The sequence below is a fragment of the Spermophilus citellus genome, assembly GCF_964194105.1.
Source record: "Spermophilus citellus genome assembly, chromosome: 10".
NCBI lineage: Eukaryota > Metazoa > Chordata > Mammalia > Rodentia > Sciuridae > Spermophilus > Spermophilus citellus.
In genome coordinates, this window is record NC_138197.1 from 51,300,831 (window position 1) to 51,326,054 (window position 25,224).

General features: G+C 37.5%; 1 protein-coding gene across 1 annotated transcript in view; it reads left to right on the forward strand.

Annotated features, from left to right (window-relative positions):
- Positions 1-1,278: 1,278 nt before the first annotated feature.
- The window catches only part of SSPN (sarcospan), a 33,875-nt gene continuing 9,929 nt past the window's right edge, over positions 1,279-25,224 (forward strand). Inside the window, exon 1 of the mRNA XM_081310059.1 lies at positions 1,279-1,691. Within this exon, the coding sequence (XP_081166185.1) occupies positions 1,413-1,691 (279 nt within the window). The 5' untranslated portion in view covers positions 1,279-1,412. The remainder of the gene's footprint in view (positions 1,692-25,224) is intronic.

Below are 25,224 nucleotides of genomic sequence, written 5' to 3' on the forward strand. Positions count from 1 at the left end.
GTCCAAAAGGAAGGTATAAGTAAAACACTGAAGTTAATAAAATAAGTAAGGGTGAAGAATATATTTTATCTTCTCAAAGGTACTTTCGTGGGGAGTTGGCAGTTTATAAGGAGAGCTGATAACAATTTAATAATTTAATAATTCTGAGGAAACAGCAGGAAATGAGACTTTCTTTAAGCTAGTTGATTGAAAACAATTTACCTACCATCTTGGCAAATCATTTCTTTTTGAATACAGGTTTCTGGATGTTAAAATGACCATACCATAGGCATATAAATACCTGGAAGTGATGGTATCATTTCTTAGTGTTTTCACTGAAATTTGCTGTAAGCACTACTGAGTAGAGATATTATAATCAGCTTTATTCATTTGCTTTGTGACTTTGGGCCAACACCCTTCTATCCTAGCACATTGTAGGTGCTTAAATTTAACTTTTACTTGTTGTCTGGCTAAAACTGCCCCTCTCTAGGGTGGACTCTCCCCCTAGGCTCTGCTGTCTAGTTAAATGAAGACTGCCTGAGAACTCCATCTATTTTATTTTATTATTTTACTTTATTTTTTGAGACAGGGTCTCACCAAGTTGTTTACGGCCTCACCAAGTTGCTGGGGCTGGCCTTGAACTTGTGATCCTCCTGCTTCAGTCTCCCCACTTGCTAAGATTACAAGATTACAAGTGTGCACCATGGCCCTGACCCATGTACACTATTAATAGAGCTTTTAAAAATAACGGAGAATTCACCATTATCCCACCATCTCTACAAACAATTTTTCAAAAAGCAAATACCTCAATGGGGAAAATACCTTTATTTTTTGGTTGGATTATAGAATTTAGAAGAGCCCATTGTTGGAAAATAAGAACAATCTAACTTCTGGAAGTGACTTCACAGCTTGGAGTGCAGCAAAGCCTATTTCGGATTAAACTGTCTATTAATTAAACTCAAATGATTTAAACATTCATCACTTTGCATTGCACCTCCCAGAAAACAAAAACACAACAACAACAAACCTAGGGTTTTGAGTGAGGAAAACGGCCCCTGCGCGCGCGCACACACACACACACTACACATGTACACACTCCGCACTCACTCACTTACTCCACTCCTGTCTACAGTGCTCAGATTTTAGGAGGACTGAAGATTCGCGCAGGCTCCCACTGGCGATGGGAAACCCGCCCCGGGGCCCGTCAGGCGCTGCATCTCGGACCGTTGGCAGTTGGCGACCCCCCTTGAATCCCCCTCTGCAGCGGGCTCCCCGCGGCCTTTGGAGGCTCCGCGAGTCGGCTCCAAATGTTTTCCATATTTGTTCAGCCTCCGTAATTCGAATACCAGGGCAGGTTCAGCCCGCCCTGCGCCGCGCTCCCGGCCCAGGGCGCTGCTCACGCTCCCACCCCGCCACCCACCCCCGCGGCCGCCATGGGCAAGGACAAGCAGCCCCGCGGCCAGCAGAGGCAGGGGGGGCCGCCGGCCGCGGACACCGCCAGGCCCGACGACATGGGGCCGAAGAAGGGCAAAGGGGCCCCCAAGGAGTGCGGGGAGGAGGAGGCCCGGACGTGCTGCGGCTGCCGGTTCCCACTGCTGCTAGCCCTGCTGCAGCTGGCCCTGGGCATCGCCGTGACCGTGGTGGGCTTCCTCATGGCGAGCATCAGCTCCTCCCTGCTAGTCAGAGACACTCCATTTTGGGCTGGGATCATTGTAAGCATCGAGTCTGTTTTGCCTAAGCGCGTTTGCCAGACAGGAATGCAAAGCCGCATGGTCGAGTTCAGACTAACCCAACTGCATGCGCCCTTCCCAGCTCCACTCCTCTAACTCGCGCTCTGCTTGGTGACTAGTGCGGGGCACACTTGGCTTTCCCAGGGGTGAGGCTGGACGCGATCGGAGCCGTGCCCTTCTGCAGGTCGCTCCCAATGCCTCCAAGGGGACTGATGAACGCTCTGGAGCTGGGCAGGCGCTCTAAAGGCTGCGTGTTGTGGCCAAATTGTGGCTGTTAGCCTCAGGAGCTAACAGCAGATTCACTTTGACTTCTTCCTTATCTGATTCCTCAGGTGCCACCCCTGTCCCTAAATAAGTAGCAAAAAGTGAAGTTCATCTAACTAATCAAAGTAGATTAGTGAAAAGGCTGAAGTTGCCACTTTGGGTAGTATAATTGTGTTAAGTGAGGTTCCATTAGTAGGTTTTATGAAATAATGTTTCAAGGCAGGAAATGCGAATGCAACAAGAACAGCCTTAATCCACTGGAGTCTAACCTAGGGTAAGCAGGGCTCTGGCCCTGGCAGAAGTATATTTGGGAGTTTGCTAATGGATGTACTGTTCTAAGCAGAACAGTGCTCAGCTGTTAGGAGTGAGTGTTGAAACACGTAGCATACTTGGCTTCATTCAATGAATTCCTTAATGTAAGATGGGTGCCATTTATTGAGCACCAACTATGTGCCTGCCCTGCTGGAAGCCTTTTAGATATTATTTCTAATCCCTACATCTTCCTTATGGGGCAGTTATTTCTCAAATGAGGGAACCCAGGCGGGACTGGCCCAGGTTAGTGAGTCGACAAACATTCAGCAGATTGATTCCTTTCTACACCCGACTGTCTGCAATTTCTAATTGAGATCTGCTGCCCCACATTTGATTTGCAATTTTAATACCATGTTATATTACAGTGACTATGGCCAACTAAACTTTCATGTGCATTTATTTCATTTGAGCCATTAAATAACGTTTTGAGGTGGGAATTGTTATTCCTCTTTGGACAGGAGAAAACAGGCTAAGAAGTTAAACACATTCTCAAATCCAGAGAGTCAACAAGAGAGACTAGAATCCACACTTCTGATTCCTAGTTTCATCTTACATCATTACTGCCATCACTGACCATGAAACTATAACTCATAAAACAACCTCAAAATAATTTTTTATCAGAGACAGACATTAAAGTCACCTGATAAATATGCATCAATGCAGGTACTTTCTAATTAAGATTATTTGAATTAACAAATTCTTGCAGAGTAATTTAAAACTTTTAATTTGTGTACTAAGAATTCCCATGAAATTAACATGATTGGAGTTTTCTAAATCAAGTGATTTTAAAAATAGCTCTTCACTATACTGGGTATTTTCATCACCTCAATGGCTGTCAACATACTGTGTGTGGGGGGGAAGATCTGTTCTTTAAGGATAGGCAAATTAAAAGAAAAAAGGAACAAAATCCTTTCACTGAGTGTTTTTTAGTATTGTGTTTTAATGTGTCTTCTGTCTTTTATTTCAACTCCAAAAAGTCCCATACCAAAGAAGCAAATTAGATGGGGGAAAAACTTGTTGTAATGTTTATGGCATAACTTACAAAATATGCAATTTCATGAGTTAAAGTTCCTATGAGATATGATGTGCTTAATTGTCCTGGAAGCTCCCTGAGTGTGGTCGGAGCATTGCATATATCCCAGGTCTCTGATCTTTCTGATTTTCTTTTTTTATAATTTAGGATTCATTTGAAATTTGCTCATAGCATGTGGCCCAGATGGTACTTGTAATCTTGCGTTTTCTTTCAACAGAGAGACCTGAGACTAGTGAGGAGTTCTCTGAGAAATCAGACTAGGAACACCTCTCATCCCTCTGGGGCCAGAGCTATAGGCTCTGGCATTGTCTCACGCATGTACAGTGCTTGCCCTCACCACATGGGCTGTGGTTTGGTCACAGGGCACTCTTCCAAGTTTTCAGGGAAAGGGAAAGAAAGGGAGGCAGATGGTAAAGTGTAGATGTATAAACACTGTGCACAGTGTTGAGCCCCAGCTCAGACACTATTTGCTGAATCACTTTGGGAAGTTACTTAACTCTAGGTTTTCATTTCTTATGGAATCAGAATGACAATGGTAATTTCTACCTCTTAGAATTGTCCTGAGGATTATATAAGATAATGCATGTAAAGCCCTTGGAATAGTGTCAGCTGATGGTAAGCATACAACGAGTTAGCTCTTTTTATTAGCTTTCAGTGAAACAATCACTGGTAGTGGCATTCTTCAAAGTACAAGTGGCTGTATTTCATTTCTAGTCTAACAGAACAGTCATTTCTGACTTGCTCCATTTCTCAGACCCTTTTCGTCATCTCACCCTTCTCTGCTCTCAGCCAAGTTACTATTTAGCAGGTACCATGGTATTAGATTAGTGCAGTACTTTCTGAATCTCTCTGGAGGTTTCTAAAAATGAACTTGGAGGAGAGGGGCATCCTGAGGGTCATTTTCCCTTTGGAGTACAGGATGACTCTGATCTGGTATATCCTACCGGGACAACTGAAAAGTTTGCCCTATTGAGGAGACCCACCACACCAGAGCCAATCCATGAAGCTGAGGCAGAACCACGCCCACCTCCTGGACATAGGCAGACTGCTAGATCCACCCCCTCTACACTTTGTGTGCTTCACTCTTGTTGCCTCTTAATTGTGTGGCCGTGGCTTCATTTTTCAAGTGCTGCCATTCCCTTAACTTGGGATTTGGAGACTGCCATTTCCATTGTGGAAACTGGAAGTTAAGTTCACTTCGGTGACTTCTTTCTGGTTGATCAAAGCCTGAGTGACATGAATGTTCTGGGAACTTCTGTTTGTAGTCTGATAAAGCCATTGTTGATGTATGATCAGAGTTTTATGTGTAGTGAAATTTGAGGAAAACGATTAGGTTATATCTTATCTATCTTCCATATTTACCTATCCAAAATGTGACTCCACTCACTTGGTGGTGGTGGGGTGGGTGTTTGCAGGGGTGATTGAAGTCTTTTTACCTCACTTACAGAAGATTTCCATAAAAGAAAAGGGGATAGAGAAATGTGACCTGCACAAGTGCTGGTTTTGTTTGTTGTTTGGGAATGAACCCAGGGTTAATGATGATGATGGTGATTTTTATCACTGAACTACACCCTCGATCCTTCTTTTAATTTTTTATTTATTTTGAGTCAGGGTCTCTCTAAATTGCTAAAGGTCTTTCTAAGTTGCAGAGACTAGCCTGGAACTTGCCATCATCCTGTCTCAGCCCCACAGTCACAGGGATTACAGGCATCCTGTACTGTTTGAGGGTTGTAAGTAATACCACAATGATAATACAAAGTGAAAGAGCGTCTCTGAGGATGAACTTGGCTAGGGGCAAGGCATCCTAGGAAATAGAAATTGGTTCTGTATTTTTTCTTTTAATGGCTTGAATATCTGGGTCAGATAGGCATTCAAATTTGCTCATCATTTGGGAATTCTTATTGATAAAAAATGTATATGGATTTTAGGAATCTAAGAATTTGTGGCACTTCTTGTTCAAATGAATACTTCTGTTTTAGGTGAAGCATGTTTAAACTTGAGCTTATTTTTCTTCACTCAGAAACATTTTGGGGGGTGTCTGCTGCACTAGGCATTGATCTAGAAATAATGAATCATGTACCTGGAGGAGCTCTCCAGCTTCTGATGGACAAGTGCCCTTATCATACCTGACAGTAATGAATATTACCGATTAAAAAATTTAACCTACATGCATATTTTTAAAGACCATTTACCTTTTAAAGTAGTCACTTGCAGTGATTTATTTGCTTTGGCATCTCTACTCTGAAGTCAATTTAAGAGCAAATTCATGCTCCTCATCTCCAGTGGGGACATTCAGTATTTGTTAATATCTTGACCCTCTAAGGAGTATTCACATGGAAAGTGGGAATTTTCCTTGACTTCTGTTTTCTTTAAGCTTTCCTTCCTTTCCCTCAGTTGCTAACATATCCTAGCCAATGGAGTAAAAGCCCCATGAAATATACTTTATTAATCACATTAGAAAGTTTAAGTCAAGGACATAGGAAAAGGAACAGTATCCTTTATTTAATATCATTCACAAAATTATTATGTGAATCTACAATGATTAAAAGTCCTGTCAAGAATTTCAATAATATGTTAACTTACTCTAAAGAATTCAAAATGCAGATGTATTCAGATTTTGAAAATCTATTTTAAGTCTTAATAGAAGAGAAAACTGGAGTGGTTATTAATTTTGAAACCATACATATTGTGAAATTTACAAGTTGATATATGACATATAGAAAATAAGGATCATATATAATATTGTCCACAATTTATAAGTAAAAAAATGATTTATCAAACTGATGTGATCGTGGTTATAAAGAGAAACTGGAAGAGAGAAAGATTTGGCATTGAGGTTTTGATACACCCTTCAATAAGTCAAGAAGCTAAAAATGGTGTCAGTTTTCTATATAGTAGTTTTGACATTTGAAAAATTAAATCTGGAATTATATTTTTAGGAACACACTGCATAGTAATTCATTATTTTTCATATTGGGACTGTAATATGCTTCCAAAACCTAATGCAACACCTCATGTGCCCACTGGGGAATAAGTTTTATGATAGCGACTGTCATAGGATTGTTAGGAACTAAGAAGTGGTAATTACATGGCCTGATTCAACCTCCATTGAGTATGTATAATAGATAATGGCAGGAAAATTATCTTATAGTCACATGAATTTCTCATAGTAAGTATAAAAATGGAATGTAATTGAATTAATTTGGAAAAAATTAATTTTAATAAGTGCATGAAAATAAAATGGAATAGGCAAGAAGTTGGTGAAATGTTTTCCGAAGGAATTTCAGGAATAAAGAGTAAGGAAGATTGTGCTAAAGAGAAATGAGAAGGGTATGCTAAAGAGAAATGAGTTTTTAACCTTTTCCTGTAGTTTTATACTAGATATGCAAAGGCCAAAGAAATGAGGAATTTTTCTCTAAATATTCTTTTTTTTTAATAAGGAGAATTAAAACCCTGTATTAGAGTTATATTCAACTTAGGAACTTGATTCAGAATGCTAATCTCTGGAACATTTGAGATGTTAATCATTATTTTGGTGTAATTCTTTTGAATAATAGGAATAGTAATACATAGAGTTTTGGGATAATCAGATAAAAATAAACAAGGTATTCTTCTATTTTATGTGTACTTACTGCAGAGCTACTGTATATCCCCTGACACTTTGGGATACCAAGTGTGTTGAACTATCTATTTACTTCATACTTGACATTATTTGCATTTACATTTGAACTTGCATATACCCCATTTAAAGTATAAATACAGAGAAATTTAGATTTATTCATAACATATAACATATAACATAACTGAATAATAATAAAGAATATGTTGTTATTCCATTTTGGCTTTGGAGTATTTAAAATACTTAAATTTTACAGAAATTTTTTACAGAAGTATTTAAAACACTTTAACTCATCATTATCAAGATCTTTTATTGCGTGTTATGACTATAGGACTTTAAAAAGAGAGAAGCAGAGAAAAAAAGAGGTCATTTGACTGATTTTACATTCCCTTAATTGGAATAAATTAGGACATAATAGATGTAGCCAAATGCTAGATGTTTATATTACAATCATCTACCAAGGAAGCCATGGCATTAAGTTCCCTAATATAATTTCTGATGTGGGGTACACTTTCAATTTTTTTCAATTGATCTGAGGAAATGGATGGTGTCTAGACTTCTTTCCTTTCACCTTGTCCCTGACATTTCCATTAAGAATCTTCTTTAACTGTGTCCACTTGCATGTGCTGGGCTCTGGAGGGCTAGCATCAACATTAAAAGGAAGTACAGAAGGGTGTGCTAAAGAGTCCAGCAAGCATGTTTCTATGTTACTGTAGGACAGAAATGAAATCTACTCATTAAACTTTAATTGGGTCTCATTTTACTGCAAAATACTGTCATTTTTAGGGCCTAAAATCTGGCAAACTAGAGAAGTACTGGTCACAAGAGCCCATCAAGATCTGGGGCGGATGGGACCTCATTAAGTCATATTCTAACCTTCTAGTTATTACCTGCTCTGCGTGTTCAAGTCCAGGGTTATTATAATGCGTTCATAAACTGATAGTGAACTCTAAAAAAATAGATGTCAGGAATTGGATTTTTAGCACAGATTACATAAAAACCCATTTTGGAGGCACACTGTCTTTCAGATAGTTCAGATGTCATCTCAGATCTCCATGTATTGAGATCCACCTTGGCAGAGGGATCTGTAAGATGCCTCAGCAAGGCAGCTAACTCACACATCTTGGTTAATTTTCAAATTCACATGTGTACATCTACACGTGTTGTATTAACTAAAATACATTTTTGTTTATGTCTTAGTCTTCTTGAGTTGCCATAATAAAATGCATAGACTGGGTGGTTTAAACAGCAAGCATTCATTTTCTCACGGTTCTGAAAACTTGGAAGTCTAAGGTCAGGGTGTCAGCATGCTTGGGGTCTGGTGAAGGTTCTCTTCCAGGCTTGCAGATGGCTGCCTTCTTGTGTGCTCACCACAATCTCTTTCTTGGTTCATACACTTGGAGAGAAAGGAGATATTTATCCGCCTTTGTCTCTGTCTCTGTCTCTATCTCCCTCTCTCAAGCCATCGATTTGTCAGATTAGGATCCTACCCTTAAAACCTCCTTTAACCTTAATTACCTCCTAAAAGCCCTATCATCAAATACAGTTATTTTGGGAGTTAGGCTTTAACATATGCATTTCAGGGAGACACAGTTCAGTCCATAGCACTTTCCATGAGGGCTATACACTTGTACAACCACCTGTGATTCTTAAGCCCATTTCCCATCTTATTAATGAAAGCCCTCTGGCTTTTTGGGAATGGCTATGCATCTGAATGTTTCTGATGAAGATTCTGAGCCTATAAACTGACAAGTGGCAATACATCGGGAGGGGTGGCTCTGTGCTCATACCAGTAGTGAAACATTTGTAGGAGGATGCTTTCACTGCATCTACAAATTGCTTAAATTGCTTCTTTTGTCAAATTTCTGTAAAAATAAAATCAAGAAGATCCAGGTAGTCAATGCAATTCTAAGAGTGGCTTGGGAATTTTATTGACTGCATTAGCTTTTCAAGGCTTTAGCTTTTTAAGGTTTAGGAACCACAGAGTAGTAAATTCCTGCCTTCCTCCCCTGCTCCAGGGACTAACTGGCTGTTAAGATACAGCTAAATGACATCTTGGTTCTGAGGCATGGGTGGTTGGCTGACTGATACTGCTGGCAGATGCTCATATTTTCAACAGTTTGACCAGCCTGCTGTCCTGTGAGAGGCAGTGATTTATACTTGGTGTTTCTGGAGCTCAAAGGAAGCTGCCTTTCACCTCTTCTTTGTAATATTCAGCCATCATTTTCATTTTTGATGCTATGTAAAATTAGATAAATATTTTTTGTTCTGTGGAACGTGTCAGGATAAAACCCTGGATGTGTCCCACCCTGAACCTCATTATGTAAGAGCCTTTTGTACCAGAGGTACTTCCTTGTTAGATCCATACTTAGAAACTTGTTCAAGGGCTTCTCATGGGATTCTGTTGGTGCAGCTTAGAAATCCCAAACTGGGCTCTGCTTTTCCTTTACCCAGTGCTGCACAAATCCAAGGCATCTCAGAGGGAAAGGCAGGGGAGGTTGCTTAACACTGTCAAGTATGCAGCCCTTCAGAACAATTGCCCCATCTAAGTTCCAAAATGAGTAGCCAACAGAAAGCATGGTCACTTCTAAAGAACCAGAAGAATCCCATTATATCTCCGGTTTTATTTTTGAGCATAAAGTTGATGCTCTCTGTTCTAATATTGCTAGAGCCACAGCCCCTTCTTAGTAGTCATGAATGGGTTTCAGCTGTGGGGGCTGACAAAAGGCCAGCATGTGACTGGGCATTAGAAAGCAAAGGGTTTGTTCCCAGATGAGCATTCTCAATTTCTGCTGAAGATTCTGTTGGACTTGAGTCTGTCTTGCAGAAATGGCCAACTCTCCCCAGGTTGGGAGTGTCCTGTTGGTGGGAGAAGCTGTGAGCAATCTAGAGGAAGCTCTTTTAATGGCATCCCACTTAGTTGTTGTTTTTAAAGTGTTAGATCCAGCATTCATTATTCCAAGTTTTTAAAAACCTCCTTTAAGATAAGAGATATTATCAAGGCCTCTCTCTTGTATGGAGGATAATGACAGGAGACCAGAAAACAGGAGGAATTGTTAATGTGTTAGCTAGGCCCTGACTAGGAAGACAATTTTAGCTTTATTACAGGGAATGGGAGGATGACATAACACTTACTGGTCAACTTCTAAAGTATCAGGTGTGGGTCACAGGCTTCCTGAGGGTGGTACTTCATCTTCATGGTTGTACTTCAGGGCAGGGCCAGGTACCATTCTCAGGCAAGTGGATGGCTGGGCTACCCTCACCAGAGTGCAGAGCACCCAAGACTAGAGAAGAAAGCATAAACAAATTAGAATGAAGGAAAAAGATCTTCTTTCGACCACATACAGATGCGAGGCTGAATTTGAACACTGCAGTTTACAAGTTCTCTGCTCCATAAGTTTATGCCCTTCACTCTGCTAGTCTGATTCTGAAACAGAAGGACCAAAGCCACTCAGGTTGGCTTTGGCTCATAAGCTTTTCATTCGCAAGTAGTCTGGGATGCCTATTAAAGGGTTTCAGTCTGTACTAAGTGCTTTGAGACTGGCTATAATTTTTTAAATGAACCTTGGATGACCAAAACTATTGTGTCATAGAGCCTTCGATAAATAATTCTCATTCAGTCACCGAATCTAATGCGTCACAAATTTTTCCACCTTGAGACCTCCCTGAAGCCCTTCGCCCAGTCCTCACACCCACATCACAAAAAGCTCAGTGTTTGGCTAACCCATGTTGCGTGGGAGGCACACAGGACAGGCTGCAGGCTGCCTGGGGACACTGGCCTCCTCACACTGAAATGATAAAACGATGTTCAGATGAAAAGCAATATTTCTATGTATTGCTTAATGTTCCTTTATATCCTGTTTATTTTTAAAAGTACTCTCAAATGGAAAAGCCACTTGATAATATTTTTTAAAGGTTGAACATGATGGTTTCCTCATTTGTGCTACTGTTACAATGTTATATAATAGAATTTATATTGATTTACCATAGTTTCTATACACTGTACTAACACATTTCTATTTATTGTACTATTTCACATATATGAGCCCTGGGGCATTAATGGGAAATTATCTCTGCAGTCATTTCTAAAGCAGGGCCTATTTTGAGAGCCTCCTCAATTATGCCTGAGTAATGAAATCCAATCTATGACTGTACTTGGAGTAGACTAAATTCACATAACAAGATCCCTCTCCTTGTGAGGGCTTGAAAAATACCAAAGGGAAGCAAACAAACTATAAGTTATTTATTTTTTTTCACCATAAATACATAAATTTTGCTCCTCCTCTTGATTCATGAGAAAGACTGGGAAAATAATCTTTGTTTCGCCACATTCTTTGGCAATGGATTATTTTGCAAAAATAGGTATTTATTGATAGAACTTGGTGATTAGTCTCTGCTAAGTCACTGCAGGAGTGAGTTAAGTAATTGATAAGCAACAAGTCAGAAGCCTATAAAAGAAAGAGTACTTGTTAGTAAAATAGAAACTTCTTAGATATAGACACTCTCCCTCTGTATCTCCAGATGGCATCCCCTGCCCAGGTGTTTAATCTCTGGGAAAGGCAATGCAGGAAAAATAATTACATATAGTTTAAAAAGCCAGGTGTCCAGGCTGTGCCCTAAACCATGTTCAAAGGGGCAGGCATGAGCAACCCTGCAGGGGAGGATCAGCAAAGGCAAGGAGAGGAGAACTGAAATTGTAGGAGAGGCTCCAGCTTTGGAGTAAAAAGAGTATGGGAAGAGACCTGGCTCTACCAGTTTATAACCATTTTCCAAAACATGTTTGGTAATTACTTTTTATTTTCATTTTTATGTGAGTGTGAACAAGTACACACAATTCTATGACATTTTCAGTTTTGTATTGACAAGTAGAAAATAATAAGAACCATTTATCAATTCCTAACTTTGTCAAATTTTAATATTTTTATAATTGCTTTAGTGTTTTTTTTTTTTTTTTTAGAAAGAAACATTATGGTATACTGAAGTCCTCTGTGTTTCATTTCTTAATCACATTTTCCTACCTGCCTGTCTTCCCCAGAGGTGTCTACTGTCCTGAATTTGGCATTTGTCATGATTATGCTTGTCTCTTTTCATATTTTACAGCATGTACATATCCATAACCAATAATTATCTTGTTTTAAATTTCATATAAATGGTATTGTTTTTGTTGTTATTTGAGATTTATTTATAAAGATATTTGTTGTTATTTGAGATTTGTTTATAATAGTACATGGATACCACTCATTCATTTTTGCTACACTATATTTCATTTTAGGAATATATAATTATTCATCCACCTAATGATAAAAATTTAGGCTGTTTTCAAAAATGATTTTTTTTTCAGTTATGAAGTTTAACTAGACATTCTGGTCCATGGCTCCCTTTGCCTGTATTTCAGTTTCTTTAAGGCATATTCCCAGAAGTTAAGTTATTGGCTTGTACAATGTAGGCACCTTCAACTTACTAGAAATTGCCATGTCACTCCCAAAATCCCAAACTGTGCTAATTTATACTTAAATGAATGATAAATCAGAGTTTCTTTTCCCTGTCTTATTTGTGTACAGTAGCATTTTGTTTTAAGTTGCATTTTTTTCTGATTACTGCTGGAGTTGGACATATTTTATGTTGATTGGCCATTTATGTTTTTCTTCAAAAATATTTTCTATGGGTTGTTTGTTCCTCATTTCTTGACTAATAGGACTGTTTTTTTTTTTTTTTTTTTTTTTTTTTTTTTTTTTTACTTCTGTTACTTAATCTTTCTGGTTTTAAGTACTGAAAATATCTTTTCCTACTTGGTATCAAGTTTTGTTTATGGTGCATTTCTTATGAAAAATATTTAATTTGTATGTTTTTATAATTATCAATCTTTTTATGGTATGTTCTTTGATATATTTTAGAAAAGTTTCTCCTTACTCCAGGTCATAAGACATTATTCTATACAATTTTCTAAAAATGTTAAAGTTTTGCTTTTTCTATTTATATCTTTAATCTGGATACACTAACATTTTGCATAGGATATTAAGTAGGGTCCATACAGATGGCTAATTATTTTAGTACCATTTAATAAATGGTATTTGAGAATATTACTTGAGAATCAGTCTTTTAAATTCCAGGAAAAATACTGTGGTATTTTCATGGGATTTGTACTTTCTATAAATGAACGAAGAATAGCTTTCCATTTATTTGGGTCTTCCCTAACATTTTTTTGTGTGTGTGTGTGTGTGTGTGTGTGTGTGTGTGTGTGGTGCTGAGGATTGAACCCAGGGCCTTGTGCATGCAATTTGATTATTGATTTCAAACAAATTGGTTTGTGTTCCTTCTTAGGTAACATGCTCCTTCTTTATGATTGCTTTCCACATTTACTCTTTGTTTTGCAGTTTAACTACAGTGTATCTAAATATGGATTCTGCTTTTATGTATCCAACTGGGGCTGGTTTTATGAACCAAAGATTTTTGTTTTTAATCGATTCTAAATTCCAGCCATTTCCTTCCAAATCATGTGTCTGTCTTCATGTGATTCCCCAGTGTGGGACTGCTATAAGATGTATGTTTACAACCTTCTTCTATTTTCCTTATCTCCTAACCTTTTATTAGGTTTTATCTCTCTACCTCTCCATGCTGTGTCTTGGGTTAGTTCCTCAGATCTTTTAGTTCACGGTTTCCCTCTTCAGTTGACCTCAATCTGCCTATTACCTAGCCATTGAGTTTCTAATTCCATCAGTTTTCTTTTTCATTTCTGGAACTTCTATTTTGTTATCATTGTTAATATTTTTATATCATATATTCCTGCTGTTTTTACAAGTTCCCTCTTCTTTATTGATGTTTTCATTTCCTTCTTTCTTTATTCATGTTTTCAATTCCTCCTTTCATGTCTTTAATTGTTTAGAATATTCTTTTTTATAGTTTCTGTGCATTAGTTCCATTACTTGGATTTCTTAGGGCTTTAATTCTTAGAGAATGTGTGTTTATACATGTACATGTTGGCCTTCATTAGAGAATTAATTCTTCATATGTTTGCTCATTTTGATGTGTGGGGTCATCTTCCAGGAGGCCTTACAGATGGTTTTGTCTTGCCATGTGTCCCCTTGGTATCATCAGCCTAGAGCCACTTCTTTTTTTCATAGTCTATTTATCATAGAAGATTTCTTGCACACACAAAAGCAGATAAAATTGTATAATGAACCTCTGTGCTATTCCCATCACTCACCTTCAATGATTATTGTCTTGTGATCAACCTATTTCATCAATATGTTCCTATACTTCCTCCATACCCATATATCACACGCTGAATTATTTTAAGTAAATCCCAGACTTCATAACATTTCACTCATAAATATTTTCCTATATAAGTTAAATAATAAAGACTATAAAATAATCAAAATACCAATATTACATCTAACAAGTTAATTTCATCACAGGATCACACGAGTGTTCAAATATGCATTATTTACTCATGATTATGTCTTCACAGTTTGTTCCAACTCAGGATCCCAGTAAGATCCATATGCTGAAATTGGTTCATATATTTCTTTATTTCTTTATTTTTTTTAGTTGTAGTTGGACACAATACCTCTATTTCGTTTATTTATTTTTATGTGGTGCTGAGGATCGAATCTAGGGCCCCACACGTGGGAGGCAAGCACTCTACCGCTGAGCCACAACCCCAGCCCCTCTTTTGTCTTCTTTACTCAAGGATTTTCACTTTCTCTCTCCTTTCCATTATCTTTCTATTTCTCCCCACCCCCTTATTTTCTGACATAACCAAGTTTTTATACAAGGTCACTTTTATGTAACTTTCTCATCTTAATAGGATCCAGTATTGTGCAAATAGTTAAAATACCCCCAAACCCCTGAGCACAACAAGTTTTGTTGACATCCAGTGTAAGTGGGTTAATTATGTTCTAGTCTTGTAAGTGTGTGGTCATTTAAGAAGTCTACACAAATGCCATAGTCTTGGTTCCAACTATCTATCTGTAGACTCAGGTGTATTGTTGGCCTGTGTGGCCATTAAAACCAAGACTTTTCTGTTGTGAAGACTGACTATCATTCTCCCTGCATGCTACTCCCACCTTTCTTTGGGATTTTTGCTTTGTCAAATTTTTTCATTTTTTGGAAATTTTGATATTAATAAAAATGTGTTCTACATCTTATTCAGTATTTTACATCGCTTTATAAGGAGTTTTCTTATAATTTGGTTCTTAAATCATGCAGATATAAAACATCTTCTTGCTTTTAAAAATATTTTTTAGATTAACTTATAATTTTCTTAACCTTGCTGAGTCAAAATATTCTATATAATAGATGATGTCTTTTTATTTATTGTATAGTTTTAAGTAATAAATGAGCTAATATAAATAAAGTAATACATAAAAAAGACCTTTTCTGGATGAGAATATATTTGAGCAGGTTTAAAGAATGAATATGACTGAGTTTAAGGTACTTGAAGGAGGCACATTACACCAGGTGGATAAGAAAGTGAAGGGACATTTTAGGTCAAAGGGGCAACTGGTGACCTGTTAGCATTTAACTCAGTTTTCATCCACAACCAACATTACTGCTTCACAGTTCTGTTGTTTGTGTTGATTCAACCTTTTGAGTATATAATTGCAAAAATTCTCCATAGTTCCTATAAAATAAGAAAACTTAGATACACAAAACTGTTATAATATTAAAATGAGACCCCGCCCTCCATAAAGGATTCTATTTGGATGTTACAATAAATGAGGCACTGGGATGCTGTGGGATTGCTTTTCTCAGTTTTCTGTGAGTTGATGAAATATTCCTTAGGATTTATTGGCTTAAAATGATGAGTTATTTGCAATTATTTCCAATCAAGGATTTAGGAAGTTGTGAATTGTAGCAACTTGGTGCCCACACGCCTCTTGAACCTCTTCTAGCTCTCCACCAGAAAGTTTACTTTGGCTGAAACATCAAGGAAAGTGTACTCTATCCATAGGATTTAGGGGATTCACACTCATCTGATCCAGCTGCTGTTCACAAGTTCCAACTCATTTTTATTAGTTCCATTGAAGTACTTTTCTGATATAGTAGAAGCAATATACAAGGTTCAAGTGAACATCTGGACAGCACACTGTGTGCTGGGAAGTGGGACGGTCACTTAACAAACACGTTTGTCTTCCCATGTTTCTCTGCTTGTACAAAGATCTGGCTGAAGTACACAGCAACACAAAGTTCAAAGCAATACTGGTGGAAAAAATATTAGGGAAAATACATAATTTCAGTTATTGGATTGTTTCAAATCATGATAAAAGCCACCACTTTGAATTAGGAAGAATGTATCTAACCATACAAAGGATTTTAGTCTGGTATAGTTCTGCATGCTTCTTTCCCATCCAATCAGAACTTTGATCACAACAGAGGAAGTGAATGCACTCTCATGGCTGGAAATCACATGAGCAATAATTTATTTAAGAATACCTCACAAATTCTTAGAAATTTTATTTATTTCCAATTGATTTTGCATCTAGATTTAACAAAGCTGACGGTAAGGATCAGCCCACTTTTATATTTTAACATAATTAGCACATAAATCATTACTTTGGTTCAATTGCAATGTCTTTGCATACTCATCTATGAAGAGTTCATACATTATAGTAATTCAGACATACATCTGTCAAATATCAACTCCACAGGTAGAAGGACAATTATAACAACAATGGGGGAGAATAAAATTGACGAGATTTTGCAGACAGAGTAAACATAGGTATTGTTGAGCAAAGGTTTCTTCTCTTTAGATCCTTAAGAAAATTCTTTTCTGTGGTACAATTTATCATGTAGAATTGACTTCTCACTGAGAAACTTTGACCTAGATGTCTAATATTTGCTTCTTTAAAAAATAACCTCTTGGTGCATCTTTGCAAAGTAACTATTACAAATTCTTCGTTCAGTTTCACAGAAAAATATGGCAATGCAGAATTGAGGCTGTGTGTCAAAACCTGAACTCTCCGTGCACAGGCAGAACTTCGTTCTTTGGTAAAGAGAGGATTTCTGTGCTAGAAATTTTCAACAGCAGATTTTACTCTTAGCAGAAAAATTAACAATAAAGAGTAAAACTCAGTGAGGCTCTGGGATTGTAGTAGATTCCTAAGGCACGTGACAAGGCATCAGATATCTTCCTGATATATCACAGGCCAAATAAAACACTCATAAGCAGAAGTTCCTAGCTATAAAAAACTTTGCTAGCTAGAGTTTTCTTCATAGTGGAAAAGAAGCTACTATTTTGAGCTTAGTTTAATAAAACCAAGAAAAAATGTTTCAAGATTATAACTACTTTTAATTTCTGTACATTCATGTGCAGTGTTGAGAGATAGATTGTTACTCCCTTCCCCCTCATCTTCTGCCATAAAACCCTGGGTTGATTTTTAGTCTATATTTACACCCCTATCACTTCTTTAATCTGCCATGAATATCTTTTACACTGTTTGGCTGAAAGCTTCTTTTAAAAAAAAGTAACATTGACTTTAGATTTGTTAAGGACAGAATATATTTTTCAGTGAACAACTTTCTTTTTTTTTCAGAAATTGAATGCTTGTCTTTGTAAAACCACAATAGGGTAACTGAAGAAATATATATAGCTTGGCATGGTCACTAAGATTGGCATAGGTGGTGTTGAGCAAGGATTCCTGGGTAGTAGATAACAGGTATGAAGCAGAAATTTAAAAAAGCAGCAAAAGAAGTTATATATTTTATATATTTCTCAGGTATTTTCAAACTATTGTGTTAACATTACTGGAAAGATGCTTTAAAAGTGGAAACTATGAAAGCAAAACTAACCCAAGTAATGAGTTAGTTTTTAATCAATTTATTCAGTCAACAAATGTTTGTTGACTGTATATATGTGCTGGGTGTTATACTAAGCCCTTTACATTTGCTGTCTCATTTAATCCTTATGGCAACTTATGAAGTAGGCATCATTGATATCACCCTAGAGATGATGAACCAAGGCTTGAAAAGTTAACTTCTTCTCAATATCTAGAAAGATGGAGAGTTGGGTTTTGAACCCTTATCCAGCAAATCCAGAGCTAAGATGCATTGTCTCTATCTTTAGGTATGTGGTATGGCCCATTTTGCTGCAAAATCTTGCATAGTTACCCTTACTTGTCCCTTCTTCGGGTCTGTGTATTTTGCATCTGGAGCTGGGAGGTCTTATATGACATGGGTGGTGGGGGGGATACGTGTTGTTGAAATAATAGAGCCAGCAAGGCACTCTCAGAAACAACTGTGAGTTTGCTGTGCTGTTTCTTTCTTTTTGGAAGGACATTACCCAATTTATTTTTTTCCCAGAGGGACTTATCACTTTAAGGACTTATTGTTTGTGTTTTGCTAACCACTCTATGTCATGTTTGTTGGGGAATAAGTTAGGATAATAAGCGCTCCGTTCTCCATAGCTTGTCTCGACAGCTGACATCATAGATCTGCTTATTTTGTTCATGGTCTGCCTTTCCATTTGAAAACATGAGCCCTACCAAGGCTAGATTTTTGTCTCTTCTCTTCCCTGTGGTATTGCCAAGCCTCAGAGAGTACGTGGCACATGGTAGGTACACAATGAACATTTGTTAAAAGAACAGAATGAGACTATTTCCAAGATGTGATAGAGTGCTTACATTTACATATATTATTCATTTTCAGCTCAAATTTCAGAGTGAGTTACACTGGCACAGTTTGAGGTCATATGAGATGGAAAAAAATACCTACTACAATTACAGGCACATAACTTAAGATCCTTAAAAACAAATTATAAAGTAAGTATTATTTTCTCCATTTTGTGCATGATAAGACTGAGTCTCAATGACTGAGTCGTGGTCCCGCACCTTGGATGCTTGTTTGGACTTTAAGGATTTCCTCTTCACACTTTGCCTCAGGAGTAGTGCTTCAGCCATTCAGGAGAGGAGCAGAGGCTAGAACATTCTCCAAATCACTGCAGTTCTTGCTTGGAGTGCTAGTCAAGATTCCTCCAAGGAGGACTCCATGTTGTGTAGTAGCTAAAAGCCAGGTTCAGTACTCTGACAGGTATGGCTATCAACTTGGATATATATATATATATATGTTTTCTCTGTGAGTTTGGAGCATAAAACCTTTATGGCTCTTGTTTCCTTATCTATCAAATGGAATTAATAATGGGAGTATCTTGTAGGGTTTTTTATGAGTAAGGACTGAGATAATTTACACAGGATGCTTAGTAAGGTGCCTGGTATTAAAACTTCTCAATATTAGTATAAAAATGTCAAATAATCTAGACTTGGTGAGCTTTTCTTACATAAATATACAGATTACGCCAAGTGCTCACTTGTGCTAATACTAAGTAAATCCCATAATATTTGTAATCCAGACAGTATCAATTCTAAATATGGTTATGCTGATAATATAGTTAAGAGTCTTTAAATATACTCTAAACTTGGTCTACTCTAATAAACATATTAATTTCATTAATAATGTTAGTAATTACTACTAGTTATTCTGTACCTATAAGGTAGATATTATCCTAAACATTATCCTTGTTTATATTATCATTAATCTTCTTCTGATTAACCATTAAAACATTATTGTCTTCATTTTATAGGTAGGGATACTGAGGCCAAAAAGAATTAAATAACTTTGTCCAAGGTCATCTAACTTGTAAAGAAATAGAATCAAGATTTAAATTCTAAAGTCTGAATTTTTTTTCATTATGCAACTGTCTCCTTAATTATACTTATGGTTCTACACTTGATTTTAACAGAACCAAATAAGCATGATGTTTCATGTTTTTGAATGTTATTTTTTCCTTATCTCATTAGGAGAAAAGGTATGTTTCTGAATCTGTTTATTTTAGCTTTTACTTAAAAACATAATGAAAAATAATAATTAATAATCATGAATGTGGGAAGGGAATGTCCTTCATAATTTTAGCATATTTAAATCCTACTTGATTAACAGCAAAAATTTTGTCTTTTAAAAATAACACGTACTTAAAAAAATAATAAGAAAAAACCTAGATGATTCAGGGCTTCTTACATTAAAAAGATCTGGGTGGTTGATCAGTGAGGGGAGCCGAGTGAGCTGCTCTTGTCTGCTCATCTCACACCTGGCCCAGGTTGCCAAAGGATACTGCTCATGGCAATCAGCTTTTTTGTACCTCACTTCCTCTTCTGTAAAGTGGGCATTAAAGTATAAATTTCCATCTTCTTCAAACTCCCAGTTTCTATAACAATAAAGCTTTTAGTGATTTTACTTTTATTATAATCCCCAAAATCACTTGGGGAGTAATTCCCATATTGGAGTGACCATTAAATTATTATATATTCTGTATTAATATAAAATAACTTAGGGCGCAAGGAGTAGATACCTAAACGTTTGTATTTGTAAAGCCTCAGTTTTCTCTCCCTTGTGACAAGCCTCTGGAGGAATATATATAGTATTTAGTACAGGGCCTACCACTTTGTAAGTACCCATAGGTATCATTATTATTATATTATGATTGTTTATAATAAATAGCTCATTATAGGATACTCAACTAGTTATAGTACCAGTCTGGAACCCTAACCATTGTGATAAACCTCAAAGCAGGCATCAGCATTTGGAAGACTATGTTTATAACGTAGGTCAATGGTTCTCAAAGTGTGGCTATAGGACAAGCAACATCAGAATTTTCTAGGAATTTGTTAAGATGCAGATTTCTCAGTCTCTACCCCAGACCTATTAAATCAAAAATTCTGTGGATAAGACCAGTTTTGACCAAGACCTTTAAGTGATTCTGAAACACTGCCTTAAACCTTGTCTTCCTATAAGGCAATGTGATGAGAGTCTAGTAAAAATCTTAAATCATGCTAACATATTCTCTACAGTCCTGAAATCTTGATCACATAAGCAACCTTTAATATATCTTCTTGAAATGTTCTGTTTCATATTATTTAATTTTCTGGTACTTTATGTGTTAACAAGTCTCTTGAGTAAGACTACATTCAATTAACAGACTGTAATATGTTTATCATTTGTTGAAAATGATTTCTAATATTTTACCTTAAATTATATTAAATAAATGAAAATCCATAGAAATTGCCTTAAGAAATATCCATCAAAACATTTACAGTTCTACTACTTCCCTGGGTGATCAATTGACTGTGCAAACATGAGAAGAGAGTTCATCTTGTTACGATATTGATTGAATTAAAGCACTTTAAATACAAAGGTGGAAGTTGATTAACTTACAGAAATAGAGTCACATTTCAGGTTCACAAAGGAAAGGTAGGCATGGAAGGACAAGAGGATGCTGAAAGGCATTTGACAGGGGAAGGTTGTATTCCCTGGATAACCCTGTCAAGCAGCACCGTCGACACCAAAAAGAAGAAAACAAATAAATTGGAGGTTGTGTGAATGTCACAAGACCAGAATATAAATACGTAAGACATGGAAAGAAGTAAAAAACGATAATGCTTATTCTTAGAGAATGTTTAGGGGGATAACTTCTAGCTAGAACAAAATGAAAAGGAAAAAAAATGTAGATAAATCTCTGAGATACTGATCCTGCATCTACCTTATATTCACAATAAACCCACCTTTAAGAGATACCAGTGCAGGTGCCATAGGCCAAATCACAAAACAAAGTCAATGTGTGACAAAACTCAGGACTCCTGCATCTAGAAATGTACTTAACATTCTGAGAACATTTCAACCCTGTTTTGCTTTCCACCTCACAAGAGAGAATGCAGACTTCAGCCTGTGTAGACAGAAAATATCAAGACAGAATGTGGAATTTAGGACTTGGGTTTTCTTATTACACTGAACAAATGGTAGAAACACACATCTAAAAATTTCATGTTAAAATGATGTTTATCTTTTTTTTTCTCTTTTCCATTAAAAGTCACTGTAATATTTTCTTATCAATATAATATCTACCCATACATGGACTAAACCTTACTATGGTCTTAAACACTAGTTGTCCTGTTGCCTTCCCATCCCGGGTTTTCAGTGCCACCCATTTTCCACTTGGCATTATGCTCTGTGACACCACCTGTCCACCTCAGGCCTAGGTGTCTGGTCCAATGGATGCCTTCCTGAAAACCCCACATAATTGCCTGTTTCCTGTTCCGTGGGCTTCACCTCTATCTAATGGGAGTGCTGGCCTGGATTCCAGGAAAGTTGTGCCAGAAAAACCTGGCGGGTCTTGCTGCTCATTAACATCAACTCCCCCTTCCTTGCCTGGGAAACCAGAACACAGTGTCTTCCTGGCACGCCCATGTCCTGCCAGCTCAGGAAGCAAGACCCTTAGTCTGGCATGGAAAATCTGGTTTCCTCTCCATGGCCATAAAGCCTTCAGTTTTTAATGTTCAATAAATATCAATCTTCTAGAACATTCTTACACTCAATACAAATGAACTCTCTGATTTAAAAAAAAAAAATCACTGTTAAAACTTCAAAGCTGGGGTTGGGGTGATGGCTGAGTGGTAGAGCGCCTGCCCAGCATGTGCAAGGCACTGGGTTTGATTTTCAGCACCACATATAAATACATATAATAAAGGTCCATTGACAGCTAAAAAAGATTTTTAAAAATTTCAAAGCTGTAGGAAAGAAAATGAAACAATATCTAGAACCTATCAAGTTTTGTCATATGATTAAGAATTAAAATATGTTGAATTAATTCAATCTTTATAGCCAACAGCCGTTACAAGGACCTAGATAGAAGTGAAACTTTCAAAAATCTGAAAGGATAATCAGTTAAATAATTTTTACACATGGCATGATGTACAATCAAAATTTTAACAAGCATATTTGAGTTGTTTTCTGCTCAAAAGATTCTTCATAACTGGGTAACTTCCTGGGCCCTTTTGTTTCCACTAGTCTCTCTAGATGGGCCAGTGTTTCCTATGGCTTCATTAGCTTCACATAGGCTGATGACTCACAAATTCTCCATCCCAGACCTCATTCCTACACTGTAGGCCCACATGGCTGAGCTTCGAATCCATGTGGTATCATCATTTCCCACTTCCGTTCTGCTCCTCCTCATATGTCTTGTAGCTCATGAAATGTCAAAACCTGGCAGCTCAAGTCAGGTAAGCAACTGAGCACCTCCCTAATCCTTCTCTCCTTCAGCCCTAATATGGAATCCATCTTTAGATCCTATGGATTTTGTTTCCTTACTGTCACTCAAACTTACCATCTCTCTATCCTCACCTCTACCTAAGCTCATCAATTCCTTGCAGGAAAAGAATAGCTTCCTACAGGTCTACCCTCCACAAATATCATCACCCCCATTCATTTCATTCTTCGTAGTCAGGAGGACAATTCTAAAATGCAGAGTTGACTGTGCCGTAAGGTGCTTACTGTGCATTTCTCCATGCTTTGGTACCTACTAGTACCCTTTCTGCCCAGAATAGCTTTCCTCACATCCTCCTTCTACCTAATTCCTGCTTATCCTTTGAAACTTATATTGCTCCAGGACATTTCTCCAAGTCTCCTTCAGGTTAGTCACCCCTTCTGTGTATTCTCATAGCAGATGGGGTTTTAGTACCTAGATTATATTGTAACTTCACCCTTTTCTATTTTCCAACTGGAATAAGAGATCCTTGGAGGCGGGATTGTCCTTGGAGTAAAGAACTATGGTTTTTCATCTGTCAATTCTTAGTCATACAATAGCACAGGGTCTGCTATTGTAAATCCTCAATAAGGTTCTTCCGATTGAAGAAATGAAATGCTCTAGAATGAGGTCATGGGTTTCTATGCAACATCTTACTGGAAACCAGGTTAAATGAAGGCTACAAAGAATTAGATACTATTGAAAGGGGAAATTTTGTTCCAGCAGAGGCATTGAATCTGATTTTTAAAGATGCTGGTCAGTTAGGCCTGATTATTGGAAATGTGTCTCTTGTAAAGACAAAGAGGAAAGTCTTCGCAATTGCCAACCTCAGCACTGTAGTCTCTAGGGACCAAGACAGTTACATGAGAAAGATGTGCTTGTCCCATGCCTCTGCAGACAAAAACTATCAAGGGAGAACAGGAATATACTTTGGGATATAACAATCCCCATACAAGCAGTTTTAGAACCTTCAATCTGATTTGTTGCCATTAAACAAAAAGGAAAGAAGGTCTCTCCTCTGTTGTGTCAATTCTATAAATTCTTACTATGAGAATACATAGTACATCCACAAGGCTTTATTAAACATGTACCTTAATTTCTAGTTTTTTTTTAAGAGAGAGTGAGAGAGGAGAGAGAGAGAGAGAGAGAGAGAGAGAGAGAGAGAGAGAGAGAGAATTTTTTTAATATTTATTTTTTAGTTCTCGGCGGACACAACATCTTTGTTGGTATGTGGTGCTGAGGATCGAACCCGGGCCGCACGCACACCAGGCAAGCGCGCTACCGCTTGAGCCACATCCCCAGCCCAATTTCTAGTTTTTTAATGTGCTTAAAAACATTAAAACCCACCTCATTTCTGACTTGGAAATGTCAGCACATTATAAGCTACAAAACAACTTCAGTATCATTACCTGTTCACCTGCCAGCCCTCTGCTGAAAAGCTGCCTCCCTGGATTCTGCTTTGCTTTCCATCCACACCTCTCTAGTGCATGCCATGTTCACGTGCTTTAAGGCTGTGTCTCTCCACTGGAAACTTTATCTACTACTATTAAACCATGCATCGAGTCCTAATAACAGAAAACCCTGGAAACAAGTTGTATTAAAAGAAGGCTGGGATTTTGGCTTCATGGTCTAGTAGAAATCTGAACAACCTTCTACTTGGGAACAGATAAGGGCACAGGCAATTTATTGATTGTGTTAACACAAGATAAAAATAGAAGTGTTACCTTAAAGTGCTGTTGGCTTGCTTTGTAAGTTCCCAGTTCTACAAACCCAACAATCGTAGGGTAGTAGAGCTGGTAACATACAAAGCCAACATACCATTTTAAGATTTGAAGCTGGCCATGGTAGGGATTGTGAATATTACCAAATCAGTTGTTTACTTCTCAATGACTCTCAGCCACCCCTCCAATATCCATCTCTAGGAAAATTGTGCCTATTAGAAATGCAATTCTATTGTGTTATGTTTCCTATCTTCAGCAACATTTTAAACTTTCCAAAATTGAATGTGAACAGATTCACTTTGATTAGAAATTTCAAATCACAGTTTAAAAAATTCCAGTTCACAAAAAAGAAAATACAGTTTAACTAACAGAATCAGTGCATTTTCTCAAAGCCGCCACTCCTCCCACCAGCCTTTCTGTGAGGCACATCTACCTTCTGTCCATCATCTTCACTCAAGACCTTGGAAGTTGCTTTCCTCCCAGCATTCGTGCAATAC